The sequence below is a fragment of the Anguilla rostrata genome, chromosome 14 (assembly GCF_018555375.3).
Source record: "Anguilla rostrata isolate EN2019 chromosome 14, ASM1855537v3, whole genome shotgun sequence".
NCBI classification, from domain to species: domain Eukaryota; kingdom Metazoa; phylum Chordata; class Actinopteri; order Anguilliformes; family Anguillidae; genus Anguilla; species Anguilla rostrata.
This window is the reverse complement of record NC_057946.1, coordinates 35,913,904-35,931,458: the sequence shown is the minus strand read 5'-3', so window position 1 is coordinate 35,931,458 and position 17,555 is coordinate 35,913,904. Positions and strand designations below refer to the sequence as shown.

At 46.8% G+C, this 17,555-nt stretch overlaps 1 protein-coding gene across 2 annotated transcripts in view; it reads left to right on the top strand.

The window, feature by feature from the left end:
* Positions 1-17,555, top strand: part of LOC135239560 (leucine-rich repeat transmembrane neuronal protein 4-like) — a 131,916-nt gene that overhangs the window by 19,823 nt on the left and 94,538 nt on the right. The window contains exon 2 of one of the 2 annotated variants that reach the window (XM_064308295.1): positions 12,665-14,187. In XM_064308295.1, the coding sequence (XP_064164365.1) occupies positions 12,665-14,187 (1,523 nt within the window). Of the gene's footprint in view, positions 1-12,664; positions 14,240-17,555 lie in introns of both variants that reach the window. The other variant, XM_064308296.1, reaches the window with a different exon arrangement.

The following is a 17,555-nucleotide window of genomic DNA, read 5'->3' as shown; positions in this document are numbered from 1 at the left end:
CCTAAGAATGCTGGGATAGAGGCCCTAATCATGCTGGGATACCGGCCCTAAGCATGCTGGGATAGTGGTCCTAATCATGCTGGGATACCGGCTCTAATCATGCTGGGATACCGGCCCTAAGCATGCTGGGATAGTGGTCCTAATCATGCTGGGATACCGGCCCTAAGAATTCTGGGATACCGGCCCTAATCATGCTGGGATACCGGCCCTAATCATGCTGGGATACCGGCCCTAAGCATGCTGGGATAGAGGCCCTAATAATGCTGGGATACCGGCCCTAATCATGCTGGGATACAGGCCCTAATCATGCTGGGATACCGGCCCTAAGCATGCTGGGATAGAGGCCCTAAGAATGCTGGGATACAGGCCCTAATCATGCTGGGATACCGGCCCTAATCATGCTGGGATACAGGCCCTAATCATGCTGGGATACAGGCCCTAATCATGCTGGGATACAGACCCTAATCATGCTGGGATACAGACCCTAAACATGCTGGAATAGTGGTCCTAAGCATGCTGGGACTGAGCACACATTGCTGGCTATCAGCATGCTGGCTTGTTAAGTCCTCTTATAATTGGAGATTAGTAGGATTACAGGCTGTTCTCTTGGGGGTCGGGGTGGGTTTAGTGGTGGTGAATACGGGGGATTGAGGGGTGGGTGTTTGGTGGGCTACGTATAACAGCATTATGTTACCCTTTATATATATATATATATACATACATACAGTGAGCTCCATGCTATTTTGGACAAAGAACATTTTTTCCCTTGATTTGGCTCTGTATTTCACAATTTATGGTGCCCTGAAAAGGGGGGACTATTTATAAAAATGCTCTAATTTCTACATGGTGAAACCCATAAATGATGTATAAAATACCCTACATAAATACTGAGAATGTGCACTTTAACCATGTGTGAATTGTTTGATTACAAATGTAAATCTGGGGTACAAAGCTAAATCAAGGAAAAATACGCCCTTGTCCCAAAAATCATTGAGCTCACTGTAAATATCTTGCCGGTTCTAGCTAATGTGATCTATCCAGTAGGTAACGTTAGCTTACCTAGCTAGCATAGGTAATCTACCTAACTTCATGTACCACACAGATAACGTTACCAAATATTTAATTCTTCCAAGAACTAGCCGCTGAATTAAGTCACATTAATAATAGGTACATGCTACTTTGGTGGCTAAATTCAGTGAAGGTAACTTACTTAATTGGCTGGCAAGCAGTAAGTCCAGTTGAATTAGTGCTGAAATTTAGTCCTACCTGTCCAGCACAAACAATGCGAGCTCCACGTCCATCTTTGACTCCACCCACTCCCTGAGCTCTCATCACCTTCTGGACTGTGCTCCTACGTTTACGCTCGTTTTAGAGTGAGCTCTATCCAGTTTTATTTTCTTCTTTTTTCATTACATAGCTGGTAAAACTACGATAGGTGTAACTCTTTTTATCTCAATATTTGCTATGCTTTAGCTGTGTGTACTGTTATGTGAACGTGCAAGTTCATTCTCATTGTTGCTTGGTTCGCGATATGAACAAGCCTAACTCTTTGATTGGTTCATGTTATAACATTACATTGCATCTATTTGGCAGACGCTTTTATCCAAAGCGACGTACACTAAGTGCATACCGAAAGTCATTGGACAACTGTAAATCACAGGTCCGATAAGGTACAATACTAATTATGTAGCAGTTACCCATAGCCATGAACATCAAGTCCACTTCACACATTAAGCATAGGTTATGTCAGAAAGTTATGACAAGTCAAACTAGAATGAGACATGATGACAAGATATGATAGACCTACAACATCAAGATTACAATACAACTGCAATACTAGAAGAGTGCAGATCTCCGCCAGGCATTCCAAATGGAAGCAGCTGTTGATCACTTGCGGCCCCTAGCAGTCGGTTAGGAGTTAGCACTCAATCTGTTTCAATGGACAACAATGATGGAAATAAATTCAAATAAAATACTTGTCGTTGACCGATTTGCAAAATATTCCAGAATTCAGGTCCTTGGCCTGCTGTCAGTATGCACAACAAATATTAGGCTGATCGGCCCAGTAGTATGCGAGATTAGCTGCGCCTGTGGACAGATACACAAACACACACACGCACAAACACACACACACACACACACGCACGCACGCGACCAAACGTATGATCCCCTCCAGGCTCCGCCTGGCGGAGATAAGTTCTGGATGAAGGTACAAGTGTAACATGTAAATGCTAGAGGATCAAAATAGAAGGATACATGTGATAAGAGTGATCCTGGATTGGGAGTATCCTGCAGAGTGGCGATAGAGTTACATAAACCACTTTTGTTTTGAAAGCAAAAAGTTGGACCGAATCCGAACCGGATGCAAACAGAATTTGAGGGTATGAGCGCAGGGTATGGGGCTGGATTTCCTTCACAGCAGCGCTTTCTATGACTGCTACTCATTAAGCGACTGTTCCCCAATATCTTTCTAAAACAGTTAGCTACTGCAGCTTTAAAGCGATGAAGTCTAATATTTTGTTGCCCTTAAATGCAATAACTTCACCAGGTCTGTGACCCATTGACATCACTGATCGTTTGGTATCTTCTTTGATAAGGCCTTTGTTTCGGGGGTTTCTGTCTTCAGTCTCCTCTTCAGCAAGTGAAATACATGCTCCATTGGATTTCAGTCAGGTGACTGACTTAGGCCAGTCCAAAATGTTTCTGCTTTTTCCCACTGATGAATTGTTTGGGGTTGTTGTCTTGCTGTAGGATGAAGCAACGGTCAATGAAGTTGGAGGAATTTCTTTGTACATAGCTCGACAAAATCTGTGTACACTTCTGAATTCGTCTTACTGCTGCCATCCTTTGTTACATGATCAATAAAGATGAGAGAGCTTGTTCCAGAATCAGCCATACATATTCTAGCTATGACACTGCCCCCTCTATATTTCACAGATGGAGTAGTATGCTTTGGATCATGAGCTGTTCCTTCCTTTCTCCAAACGTTTATTTTAGTCTCATATGTCCATAAGAAGATTTCTTTCTTCCAGAAATCTTCTGGCTTGTTTCTTTATTTATTCATTTATTTACCATTTTCTCCCCAATTTAGCCATTATACTAATTCCCTGTGTGAATCACGGTCCTGGTCGGTGCGCTATCCTCTGTTGGTCTGGGGAGGGTGTAGACTACCACATGTCTCCCCCGCCTCTTATACGTGGAGTCACCAGCCGCTTCTTTGCACCTGACAGCAAGGAGTTTCACTGGGAGAGTGTAACGCATGCGGAGGTTCACACTATCTCCCCCAGATCCCCTCCCTACAGGCGCCTCGACCAACCTTGCTAATGTAAGAATCAGGATTCATACCCTCACCGGCTTCCCACCCGCGAACACTTGCCAATTGTGTTCGTAGGAACGTTTGGCCAAGCCAGAAGTACCGCTGCCAGGGATTGAACCAAGGGAAGCACTTGCCTGCGGTGGTAGGCAAGTGCTTATACCTCTACACTACAGACGGTGCAGTGTAACCTCTATAATTCTGCTTGCTAAGTCTTCTGCGAATGGTAGCTTGTGACATTTCCACCCCTGTCCTCTTGAGATTGCTGGTGATGTCACTGACTATTGTTTTGGGTTTTTTCTTCACATCTCTTTGGATTTGTCTGTCATAAAATGCATTTGTTTTACTTGGCTGACCGGTACAGTGTTTATTTCAGGGTCACCAGTGGGTTCCTTCTTTGTCAAGACTTTCCAAACTGCTGGACTTGATATACCCAGTTTATGTGCAATCCTTCTGAATTCTCCTGTTCTCTTAGCTGACAGATCAGTTATTTTTCAGACATAGTTGTCTGGTCTTCATGATGCCTTCTGACTCAAAATGCAGTCTCCACAGATGTAAACAAAGGCTAAACCAAGACTAGACACTCACTGCTCTTTGTGTGAACAGTCCACGCAAAAGGAAATGCCTGAGCAACAGTTAACACCTGTCAGTCATCTGTTAACTTACTTTTGCACAGCCGAAAATGGGGGGACCCAACACAAAACAACCGTTTCTATAAAATGGTAAGACACATATCCATGTAATATCATTAAAGAAAAGCTGATAGTATATTCATCTCATATTCATCTTTTGATTTACTTGCGTGTGTAGCAAAAATAACAAATTTCACTTTACTGTTCCCATGGTTTTGGAAGGCACTGTATATGTATCATTTTCAAGCTTATTGTAGTATTTATTTATTAGTTTTGTGTACCCCCAAACAGCTGTTCACTGTGCTGTGTACCCTCAAACTGCTGTTCACAATGCTGTGTACCCTCAAACTGCAGTTCACAATGCTGTGTACCCACAGTACTGCTGTTCACAGTGCTGTGTATGCCCAGACTGCTGTTCACAATTCTGTGTACCCACAGAACTGCTGTTCACAATTCTGTGTACCCCCATAACTTCTGTTCACAATTCTGTGTACCCCCAGACTGCTGTTCACAGTGCTGTGTACCTCCAGACTGCTGTCCACAGTGCTGTGTACCCCCAGAACTGCTGTTCACAGTGATGTGTACCCCCAAACTGCTGTTCACAGTGAAGTGTACCCTCAGACTGCTGTCCACAGTGCTGTGTACCCCCAGACTGCTGTTCACAGTGAAGTGTACCCCCAGATTGCTGTTCAAATTGCATTGTACCCCAAGTCACTGTTACCGAACTCTCTGCCCAAAACGAACTGCTACACAAATCTTTGCTTTAAAAAGAAAAAAATGTAGGCGGTTAACATGCATTTTATAATTCAATACATCTGAACTCTGTCTCAGGATGAGGAGCTTAGGGTTTTGTGACACTAGCTGTTTTTACACGGAGCCTCGCATTCCATGACTACTCGCATCCCAACCCAATCAGAATAAAAATATCTCATGTATACCACCTCAATTGGAAACAGCGTATCCCATTCCGATAGAAAAGAGTTGTGTAAACCTTTTGATGTTAGTCATTTAAATGTTTTAACTGACTGCTTTTTCTTGGATGGAATGCATACACATACATGTTATTTCACTGGATAAGTGATGTCGATTTGAGATGACTCCACATCAGAGTTGCTAAGTCCGCTATAATACACGACTTTGGCTTGGTTTTTTATTTATTTATTTTTTTAAAAATGGATTGAAATGGCTCGAAATATGTTGTGGGTTGCAGTTTTTTGGGCTCGTTTTGACAGCGTAGTTGGTTATTTTCACTGGTTTCGGCTTGTTTTATTTATGGCATCGTGGTTTGGATTGTTTTGATGTGCGCGGTTTTGGTTTACCTTTTTTGATGGTGTGTTGGTTATTTTTGCTGGTTTGGGCTTGTTTTTGATGGTGAGGTTGGTTATTTTCACTGGTTTTACCTTGTTTATGACTGTGTGGTTGAATATTTTCACTGGTTTGGGCTTGTTTCTGATGGTGATGTTGGTTATTTCTGCTGGTTTGTGCTTCTATTTGATGGTGTGGTTGAATATTTTCACTGGTTTGGGCTTGTTTCTGATGGCGATGTTGGTTATTTCTGCTGGTTTGTGCTTCTATTTGATGGTGAGGTTGGTTATTTCCACTGGTTTGGGCTTGTTTTTAATGGTGTGGTTGGTTATTTCCATTGGTTTGTGCTTGTTTTTGATGGCATGGTTGGTTATTTCCACTGGTTTTGGCTTGTGTTAGATGGTGTGGTTGGTTATTTCCGCTGATTTGGGCTTGTTTTTTATGGTGATGTAGGTTATTTCCGCTGGTTTGGGCTTGTTTTTTATGGTGATGTAGGTTATTTCCGCTGGTTTGGGCTTGTTTTTTATGGTGATGTAGGTTATTTCCACTGGTTTGGGCTTGTTTTTGACAGCACGGTTGCGTATTTGTCGCCAGACTTGGCCACATACTCTGTACGGCTGCCTTGCTCGTACAGGACGAGCACGACTCGCGTGACTAGTGGAGTGACTTACGGTCGCGTCCTCACATCCGTTCCAGATCCCTAAACTCTATAAGGGCAGGTTTCTCCCGCCAGTCTGCTGCAGACACTCATCACTTCTGGTGTTAGGGGGAGGCAGGGGCATTGAGTTTAAGCACCCTGCTAATTTGCATTGTGGTAAAACTGCTCTTGCGCTCACTCCCCTTCTCCTGTTTAATGATTTCAGGATAATTATATTCTGCCGTCATTGCTGACTGATCCATACAAACAGTATCAATGCAAATATTGTACACGCCACACAACACATATTTGGAGATAGCCTTATTTATATTAAAATTGTGTATTGTGTATTCAAACACAAGATCATTTCAATTCAGATTTTTTTCGTATAGCGCTTTTTACCGAGAACTGTCACAAAAACGCTTTACAGTTGCAAGTAGCAAGACAAGAGACAAAGCAAAAAGAGAAAACGGAGCAAACATCAGGCCTGAACCCCTAAATAGCAAGCAGATGAGGTAAAAAAAAAAAACTCCCAGTGGGGAGAAAACCCTCAAACGGCAGAAAGAAAAAACTCCCCAATGGGAGTCAAAAAACATTTAGCGTATGTCAGAAAAGTTACTGCTAGAGCTTGGAGTTCTGCGCACGTCAGAAGATTTATTCCGTTTACGTGACTGGTACATACAAACACACACCCTAATCAGATCACTTTGTTCAGCGTGCATGTAATTGGCTCATTCGGAATCTTCAGTCGGAATGAATGTATTCGGAATGATGAAATATTCCGCATGCGAACGTGGCTCCTGTTGTGGGCTTTTCGTCTTATCTCTTCAAGGTTTCAAAGGAACCGTGCGGTGAAACCAAGCGTGGTGCCATCCATCATGTTGTGCGGTCATTACACCGGGGAGGAAATCTGTGTACCACACGACAGGATGTCCATTGGACGCGGTCGCCTCTGTCATTTAGACCAAAGTGTCTGCAGAGTGAAAGATATGGAAGATGAAGTTTCCACATTTTGACGTTGGATACATCAGAGGTGCTCAGCTTTTGAAGAGATATGTTGGCATTACCTCATTAAAAACTGCTTATAAAAAAGAGGGGGAAAAAATATCTGGGGTTTTGGCCAGCAAAACAGCTTGGTTCCTGTCAGCTTTGTCATTGTGATGTTAAGGGGGGAAAAAAATAAAAACTCCAGTAAATTAAAAAAGCATTTTTCGAGCAGACAGTTAATGTACCCCAAATTGTCCTCAACACCCCATAGCTCTAACCATCTGTAAACACTAAAAGATAAACATGGAACAAGGAGGGGGAATTGAACACACGCATATGGAACAGGCATATGGTTGGCACCAGACGAAATAGCATGTTAGCTAACATATGCTGTGCAAGCCTGTTCGGCTACGCTTGGTCAGCGAGGAAGGCCTGACAAAGCTATCCCACGGAATACGCAGCCAGGGTTAGAATCCTGCTCTCCTTGTACTTTGACTGGCAGAAAGTTAAGCACCAACCTGGAAAAACCTAAAAAAGAGTAACGAATAGAAAGTGAAAGTCAATGTGTTCAGAACTGAGAGATTTTGATCAAAGATGAACGTGTGCAAAGTATGGGCTTGTGATCGCGCGTGCAGCCTGGCAGCAGAGAGGGGCTAACACAGAAGAACATGGCTGCCAATAAAAATAGCATGTTCTCACACTACACTCTGCTAGAACTGAAGACAGAGGTACACCTCAGCAAAGCTCGAGAATCGCCAGGAAGTTAAGAGAGGCTCACATCCCCAAAGCGATGGAAATAAAACCTGATTTCCAGGAATAAGCCCTGCAGGACCCAGAGTAATTTCCCATTCTCCTAGGAGAGGGCCTGAGCTTAGCTCAGCCTGTACTGGCCTGCCAAAACCCGAGGAGCACTGAGCGACTCTCACATCACAAAGGGACTGAATGCAAATTCACACACTCTCTCACAGTCTGGCACACACTCCCTCTCACTCTCACACACTGTACATACACTCTCTCACAGTCTGGCACACTCTCCCTCTCACTCTCACACACTGTACATACACACTCTCTACATACACTCTACATACGCACTCTCTCACTGTACATACACTCTCTCACAGTCTGGCACACACTCCCTCTCACTCTCACACACTGTACATACACTCTCTCACAGTCTGGCACACACTCCCTCTCACTCTCACACACTGTACACACACTCTCTACATACACTCTACATACGCACTCTCTCACTTACAAAGACTCTCTCACAGTCTGGCACACACTCCCTCTCACTCTCACACACTGTACATACACTCTCTCACAGTCTGGCACACACTCCCTCTCACTCTCACACACTGTACATACACTCTCTCACAGTCTGGCACACACTCCCTCTCACTCTCACACACTGTACATACACTCTCTCACAGTCTGGCACACACTCCCTCTCACTCTCACACACTGTACATACACACTCTCTACATACACTCTACATACGCACTCTCTCACTTACAAAGACTCTCTCACAGTCTGGCACACACTCCCTCTCACTCTCACACACTGTACATACACTCTCTCACAGTCTGGCACACTCTCCCTCTCACTCTCACACACACACTACATACACACTCTCTACATACACTCTACATACGCACTCTCTCACTTACAAAGACTCTCTCACAGTCTGGCACACACTCCCTCTCACTCTCACACACTGTACATACACTCTCTCACAGTCTGGCACACACTACCTTTCACTCTCATTTACTCACCCCATACATGCTCTCTCACTCACTCACACACTCTACACACACTCTATCACACTCTGGCACACACTCACTTTCATTCTCATTTACTCACCCCATACATACTCTCTCACTCACTCACACACTCCACATACACAATCTCACTTACACACACACTACATACACACTCTCTCACATACACACACTCCACATACACACTCTCACTTACACACACTCTACATACACACTCTCACTCACACTCTACATACATACTCTCACATACACACTCTCTCACACACACACTACATACACACTCTCACTTACACACACTCTACATACACACTCTCTCACACACACACTCTACATACACACTCTCACTTACACACATTCTACATACACACTCTCACTTACACACACTCTGCATACATACTCTCTCTCACACACTCCACATACATACTCTCACTTACACACACTCCACATACACACTCTCACTTACACACACTCCACATACACACTCTCTCACTTACATTACACTGGCATTTAGCAGACGCTCTTATCCAGCGCAACTTACACAACTTTTTACACACCATTTTCATTGCATCCATTTATACAGCTGGATATATACTGAAGCAATGCAGGTTAAGTACCTCACTCAAGGGTACAACGGCAGTGTCATACACGGGAATCAGACCTGTGACCTTTAGGTTACAAGACCAACTCCTTACCCATTATACTACACTGCTGCCCACTTACACACACACCCCGTACATACACCCTCACACTTATACATACTCTACATACAGACACCCTCACTTACACACGCACTACATACACACTCTCTCACCTACACACACACACTACACGCATATACTGTCCCTCTCACTGTCATTCACTCATACTCTCACTCAGTGTTCAGTGTTGCACACAATTTCACACACATTTCTCTCTGCAGCCCCCCACCCCTCACCCATCCCAACCACCAAGATCAAATATAGGCTCTTTTATCTTTGTTGCTGGCATTGAGTAGCGCTGATTGAGACAGATCTGCCCTTCCTGGGAAAAGCCCATAGTGAGAGGAGCAAGGCAAAAACAGCCTTTAGTTTAGAATTTATTTTGTTGTAGAATTCACACCTTAAAAGCAAATGGATGCGTCGTAAAAGCAATGGGTCACGCAATGGCCTGGCAAGGTGCTGTTTGTCAGGGAAATTCACGCTTATTGTTTATCTGAAGCAAGCCCTGTCACTACCGCAAACTATCACACTGCCCACAGCGTATTACCTTCCTGTGAGCAACTCTCCACCGCTCGACAACACTCTTTAAATGTATTAGCATGACATGACAAAATGGCAGTTGACCAAAATTACATGGTCTGTCACAGTTCTTTGACTTTAAAACGTTTTCACTGACATTAAGCGTCTCCTAATTTAAATACGTTCGCGGCAAACGTGGAGAATTTTGGTTTAGCAGTGACGGTTGCTATGGCTGTTAGGCAAAATACTTTTTTCCTGAAACAAATAAAATGTTTGTACAAGTGGTCTAATAAGTGGCATTAAGTGTAATGTGCGAAGACATGCAGAATCTGACATTCTTCCTGCGTTCCTTGTTGCTGTCATATAAGGTAAACATTGAAATTTTTATCTTTTCTTGTTATGTTTTTTATTTCACTCTCATTGTTTTTGTAATTTCCTTATAGCTTACAGAAGTTCCTTGTTTATTTCCTCAGAGTTTTGTGAAGTTTTCTTTTTTTATTAACTTTGTGGAAGCTCAAAATCCTTTAGTGCCTGCTCGTGTCTGAATGGGGAGGGAGAGGCTGAAACTGGTAAAGCAAGGGGGGGATTTTGTGTGCAAACACCATCATCTGAATTTTGATTTGAAATCCGACTTGCGATGACTGTTATGCCTCAAACATCAAAGCCTCTCGTGTCCTTGAGGTCAAATGCGTTCTGAATTTCTGTGCACCTGAGCAGGGGGTTGTGTGGGAAATTAGACTAGTGGGGTTTTTGGATGCCGTGGAAACGGATTCTCGTGTCACTTCCTGTTTCACTGGGGCCTTGTGTTGCCTGGAGTCCTGCGGACCAAGAACTTACCAATTCCATTCTGCTTCCCCCCCACTTTTTTATCTGTTCATTTGCTTGTTTTTTTTTTTGTTTTTTTTTTTTTGTTTAGGCGTTTATTTGTGCGATCACAAAACTCGGTTTGGTGCTGGGAGGCTCGGCGATTAAGGCGCGGGGCAACAGCAGGACGGGGCCAGGCGCTCGGTGAACCGGATGTTCGACCTTGACCTCACCAGCTGACTGCCTGCGCCAGCACGCGAACGCTCGGATGAGCAGAAACACGAGCGCATTTCTAAGATCTCCTTCCGTTATTGTTATCATATTTTATTAGACTTTAATTCTTTCTAGTCCATTGAGAAGGGGGTGGGAGGGGGTGGCATGTGTGAAATAACACCGAGGTCAGGACTCGCGGCGCTCGTTAAAGTCCGATCGCGCTTCCTGCAGCGTAGGGCGTTTTTGGGCTGAGGAGCGGGTCCCTGTCCGCCCCTGCTGATGTGTGGTCAGTGTGCCTGCGCAGTAATAGCCCGAATGCCGTGGCTGCTGTTTTCATTTTGTCCTTGGAGTGATTTAAGACGTCAAAATGGCCGATATAAATAAGGCTTTCACGCCCCTTGAAAATCCTTGAAAATTCTCGGACTTATATAAAATGAAACCTGAAAGTTTTTCCATAAAACAAAATTTTGACGGGTGTACTTTTTAGTGCTTTAATTTTTTTGAGGGTCCTCAGGAAGAATAGGCTCATCTCCGTGTTTTATGTAGTGCATATTAATTGAAATTTATTCAGTAAGTGCATTCTACTCAAAATGGCCTGGGCTTTTATTGAGGTTTGAACGAGCTAATCCTGGTACAGCATTTAATTTTCAGGGATATTGAGGTCGTTGCCATTTGGTACAGATCATATTAAGGCATCGATTGTGGTAGACATCTATGATTTAGCCCACTCTGCATTTTTTATGGGTCCTTGAATTTGGGGGAACGAGACCTTGAAAGGGCTAAATCCTTGAATTTGTGGCTTAGGTAAGTGTGGAGACCCTGATAAAGGCAATCCATTAGTGTTCAAACCCATGAAATGCCCCCCCCCCCCCCATCTCAGTGCGTTTGTGGTCATCATTCTGGAGCAACAATAGCTGCCAGAGTATTATTGGTGTTTTTCAGCTTTGAGGACCTGTAATGCACTGTGAATGCAATGTGTTTTTCCTGTGGTGCGTGGATCTGAAAATATAATGTGCGTACTGTACGATGTATTCAGTAGACACAGATACAAATGCACACCTGGTTCCAGGCCTGGTTTCTGCACCGTGTTGCTTCTGGTTCTCTAAAAAGTGTCTTTGTGACTGTTCTCTGTAAAAAAAAAATGCTATGCAAAATAAATTGAATTGACACCCAAACATTGAATTTTCTGAAACAATGGTATAGCACATCTGATAATGCGCTACTTCAGTATGCCAATGTGGATCTGAGTTTTAAAAAATTAAATGTATGTAATACTGTGCAGGCTATATTTGATAGACACAGATAGAAATGCACATTGTCTTCTTGGATTATCAGATGTGCTATAGCACAGAGTTTCGGCTAATTTGTGAATTCAGTATTCCGTTATACAGTTTCGTCTGTCTGTGAAATCAGTCGTGTATACCGTGGAGCCCGCTAGCCTCCGCTAATCTACTGCGCCCCTCCTGAGGCTTTCGGGAGAACGAGCGAAGGGGGGGTAAAAAAAGACTCATCAGCTAAAAAAAGACGTATCGTCCCTCCTCTCTTCCCCCCCCCCGGAGTCTCCGGGCGGTGTTCTGAGGAGGCTAAGCCGCTGCTCTCCGCGCGCCTGCTCTCATTCTGCCACCGAAATATTTGGGGGAATGGTTCCGGGGCACTTTGACGCCTCGAGGTCTGATGGGTAAATGCGAGGTGTTAGCGTTTTAGCTCGTGGGATCTAACTTATCCTCCCTCCCCTTCCCCTCCCCTTCCCCTCCCCTCACCCTTCCTGTTGGTTGCAGGCTCCCTCCTCCAGGGCAGAAAGCTGCTGGTGCCCCTGCTGGTGCAGGCCCTCCTCCTGGCGGGGTGGTGCCGGGGCGAGAAGCCGTGCCCCCGGAGCTGCCGCTGCGACGGGAAGATCGTGTACTGCGAGTCCAGCGCCTTCCGCGACGTGCCCAAGCACATGTCCGGCGGCTGCCAGGGCCTGTCGCTGCGCTACAACAGCCTGGCGGGGCTGCGCGCGGGCCAGTTCGTGGGCCTCAACCAGCTGATCTGGCTCTACCTGGACCACAACTACATCAGCGGCGTGGACGCCCAGGCCTTCCGCGGCATCCGCCGGCTCAAGGAGCTCATCCTCAGCTCCAACCGGATCACGCAGCTCCACAACACCACCTTCCACCCCGTGCCCAACCTGCGCAACCTGGACCTGTCCTACAACAAGCTGCAGGCGCTGCAGCCGGGCCAGTTCCAGGGCCTGCGCAAGCTGCTCAGCCTGCACCTGCGCTCCAACTCGCTGAAGAGCGTGCCCGTGCGCCTCTTCCAGGACTGCCGCAACCTGGAGTTCCTGGACCTGGGCTACAACCGCCTGAGGAGCATCACCCGCAACGCCTTCCAGGGCCTGCTGCGTCTGACCGAGCTGCACCTGGAGCACAACCAGTTCTCCAAGATCAACTTCTCCCACTTCCCGCGGCTGCTCAACCTGCGGGCGCTCTACCTGCAGTGGAACCGCATCCGCTCCATGAGCCAGGGCCTCACCTGGATCTGGACCTCCCTGCAGAAGCTGGACCTGTCCGGCAACGACCTGCAGGCGGTGGAGGCCAGCGTCTACCAGAGCCTGCCCAACCTGCAGACCCTCAACCTGGACTCCAACAAGCTCAGCAACGTGTCCCAGGAGGCCGTGGCCGCCTGGATCTCCCTCACCACCATCAGCCTGGCGGGCAACGTGTGGGACTGCGGCCCGGCGGTCTGCCCCCTGGTGGCCTGGCTGAGGAACTTCAAGGGGAACAAGGAGACCACCATGATCTGCGCGGCGCCCAAGGCGGCGCAGGGGGAGAAGGTGACGGACGCCGTGGAGGCCAGCGGCGTGTGCCGGGCCACGCCCCGCCCCTCCGCCGTCGCCCCGGCGACCCCGCCGGAAACGCCCCGGCAGCCCGCGCCCCCCACGCCATCCCGGGCCGGCCCCCCCGCCGGCGCCCCCGCCCCCCCCTCGGCCGCCGCCACGCCCGCCGCCCCCGAGCCGGAGTTCGAGCACGTCTCCTTCCACAAGATCGTGGCGGGCAGCGTGGCGCTCTTCCTGTCGGTGGCCATGATCCTGCTGGTGATCTACGTGTCGTGGAAGCGCTACCCCAGCAGCATGCGGCAGCTGCAGGAGGGCGCGGCCGCGCGGACGCGCCGCAGGAAGCCGCGGGAGGCCGAGCGCACGCTCAGCTCCCCCCTGCAGGAGTACTATGTGGACTACAAACCCACTAACTCTGAGACCATGGACATGCTGGTCAATGGCAGCGGACCCTGCACGTACACCATCTCCGGCTCCAGAGAATGCGAGGTATGACCCAGAACCCTCCTAAAAACCCATTTCCACTGCGGGGAACCCAGAGGTAAATCTTCTAGCACTTTTGGGGATTAAAAAAAAACATTTGTGAACTTTTTTTTTGTTTTTTTTGTTTTCTTCCATCGCGCACCCCATCCTCCACCGAGCGCCCTCCATCCCTCAGACTCCTCCCATTTCCTGCCTGTGTGTTTGCAGGGTGGGGAAGATTGATGCCCACTGCAGTGCAACTCGAGTGAGGGTTTCCTGGGTTTTGGCCAGTCATAATTTCACCCCCCCTCCTTATCACTTCATCAGTGTGACTTTGCAGAAATTGATCTTCAACAGTTCTGATATCAACCGTTAAAAGTACAATTTTGTAAATCAGTGTATGCCAGCGTATGATGAATGTTTGCACTAGATCAAGTTACAGTGCACTGAGTCTTATTTTCCTGTCCTGCACAATCTTACTACCTGCATTGTTTATGATGTCTGCCAACGTTTCACAGTCAGTGAACACCGGCATCTTGGTTCGTATGTTTCTTTACTTTTTCAAAAGTGTGAAAGGAATAAACTACACAGCTGGTCCTTTCGAGTAAATGAATATGTGCTTTTTGGTGCGTTAAAGTGTGCTTCTTAATGCTCTGAATGCTAACGGTTATTTGTCTTTGTGACCTCATCCGATTGTCCGGTGTAGCGATGGTCTGCGGTAAAGGTCAGCTGCTTAATAACATCAGCCTGAGGGGAGGGGGGGGTGTGATTTGTGGACCTGTGGACCTGGACATTCATATCACATGCTTGCTCATCTGTCAGATCTGAACCCATCTCCAAAATGGGACGTGGTTAATTTGGGTTCTTCCATCTGTGGTACTGTCCTCCAAACTTGGGGTGTGTTGAAGGGCTGCCCAATGGGATCCATCAGTCTCTCCTGCTTTGCTCTGCTGTGGTGACAGTACTGAACACGTCTCCATGGTGATGTTGGTGTTCCTCGCCCCCGTGCGTCTCGTGCTTCTGCCGTGTGTGAAATTCCCCCCGCGCTTCCCTGTGTGAAAACCCGCCGTGCTTCCCTGTGTGAAAACCCGCCACACTTCCGTGTGTGAAAACCCGCCGTGCTTCCCTGTGTGAAATCACGCCGTGCTTCTGTGTGTGAAAACCCGCCGTGCTTCTGTGGGTGAAATCCCCCCCGCGCTTCCGTGTCCCTGACGTGCTCGCCGCTCAACCTTCAGCGAGGCTTCCCTCATTGTGAATGCAGCCGGGGCCGTTCAGTGTTGAGTTCCTCCCTCCCTTTTTTTATCTTCGGTGTCTTGAAAGCGTTTCATTAAGGGCCCGCGCAGACGGGGCCTCCAAAAAGGCTTTCAGGAGAGGCCTTGTCAATTTGAATTGATTTTACAGGATTGGACGGAGACGATCGCTGCATCGAAACGCCTGGAGGGGCCCAGAGCTGGAACACACACACACACACATGCACGACACACACACACACACACACACACGCAGACGCACACACACACACACACACACACACAAATCTAAATGAATGACACAGCTGGCATCAGTGTGGCTTTTCCTGGGTGTTTGAACTCAAGTTGTCGGTTGCTGTGTCGCGCTACTGAACCTGGCCGCGGCTGCAGGATTATCACAGGAGTGCTGTTGCTCTTCGGACGGGCGAATCGCTGTCCGGTTTGTATTCGTTTGCCAGGTACCTGTGGCCCGGGCGTTTCCGTGGACACGTCCCCCCCCCCCCCCCTCTGCCCTGATCCTGGCTCTGGCCCTGCCCCTCCGTGGGGGGTTCACTGTGGGGGCGGTGCTGCCTGCTGGGTCCGCTCTTAATGAGGGTGTTAGATTACTGCGAACGGGAGACAGGCTGTCTGTGGCTGTGCGCTCCTTCGCCGGCAGGCAATGCAGCTGCTCGTACATTACCTGTAAAATCACACCATCCCTTCCTCCTGTCTGTATTTGATCTTTGCTCTTTCCTTCTTTGTGTGTGTTTGTGTGTGTGCGTGTGTGTGTCTGTGTATGTGTGCATGTGTGTGAGTGCGTGTGTATGTGCGTGTGTGTGCGTGTGAGTGAGTGTATGTGTGTGTGTGTGCGTGTACGTGCGTGTGTGCACGTGTGTGTGAGTGAGTGTCTGTGTGTGTGTTTGTGTGCGTGCGTGTGTGTGTGTGTGTGTGTATGTGTTAGGCGGGCAAAAACATTGCTACAGCATAGTGCTACAATACTTTTTTCTGCAATGCAGTTGTGCCAGGTATTGATATTTATCTAAATACATATTTATATATGTATATATAATATTCATTATTATAATGCATGATGAGGAGGTGAAGAACCTCCCTCTGACTCCATTAAAATCATATAACCAAGCGTCTAGTCGTGGATTCGTTAAACTTGTGAAACAATTCAAACACTTATGTTTGTTAGACGTTTTGCATTCAAAATGAAAGGTCAGAGAGGTGCAGTTTCCCTGGCAACATATGAGGGTCGACTACAGCTGGAAAACCACCACTTCCAGCCCGTAATAAAGATGAAACAAGCAGCAAATACCCCACACTGTAGACACCGCCTGGCCGCCAAATTCTAGTCCCAGCCCAGCCAGGAGTCCGTTTCGCCCTGAGATATGTGTTCTGTCATGGAGAGCTAGCTAGCTAGCCGTTGGCTTCAAAATTGCCGCTAGACTGTCATGGCAAAAGCCATAGCGAGACTGTCTTCGTTCAGTTGAGCGCAAACGCGACGACACTTGCTAAACCGAATAAATACGGCACATATTGAAGCCAAACTGCTCGGCTTGCTCAGTGTTGATGTAAGGAAAGATGTACGATGTGAAAGTGTTCTAACGCGTTAAATGTGTGCCGTCTGAAACTTCAGGTGGTCTGCATTCTCTATGGATTTTACATTCACGGTAATTAGCTTTTTTGCAGTAATTCATTTGCTATTTTGAGTTTTCTGTCTAATTAATTTACACAGATTGAAAGGATTTGAATTGCTATGTGGCATATTTGCACTTTGTTTAGACATTTTAACCGTGGAACTGTTCTTTCTAGATGTTTGTCCTTTTGCCAATTTATGGCTGTGTACATTTTATTGATGGCACATGTGTGTGTACTAAAAGGCCAAGACTCTATTGTACTTTGTTCTACATTGTTTCTCCCTGGTTGCCTAAAATCATGTGAACCTTACACCATTTAAAATGCAGGGAATAAACTCAGTGTATGTTTGATGCCTCCTTTTGGAAAAAAAATATTCTGCTTTGGTTGGGGTGTTTTTTCTCCTTCAGTTACATGGATATCGTGAGTGTGTTTGTCTGTATATGTGTGTCTGAGTGTGTGTGTGAGTTAGTGAGTGTGTGTGTGTTTGAGTGTGTGTGTGGGTGTGTGTTAGAGAGTGTGTGG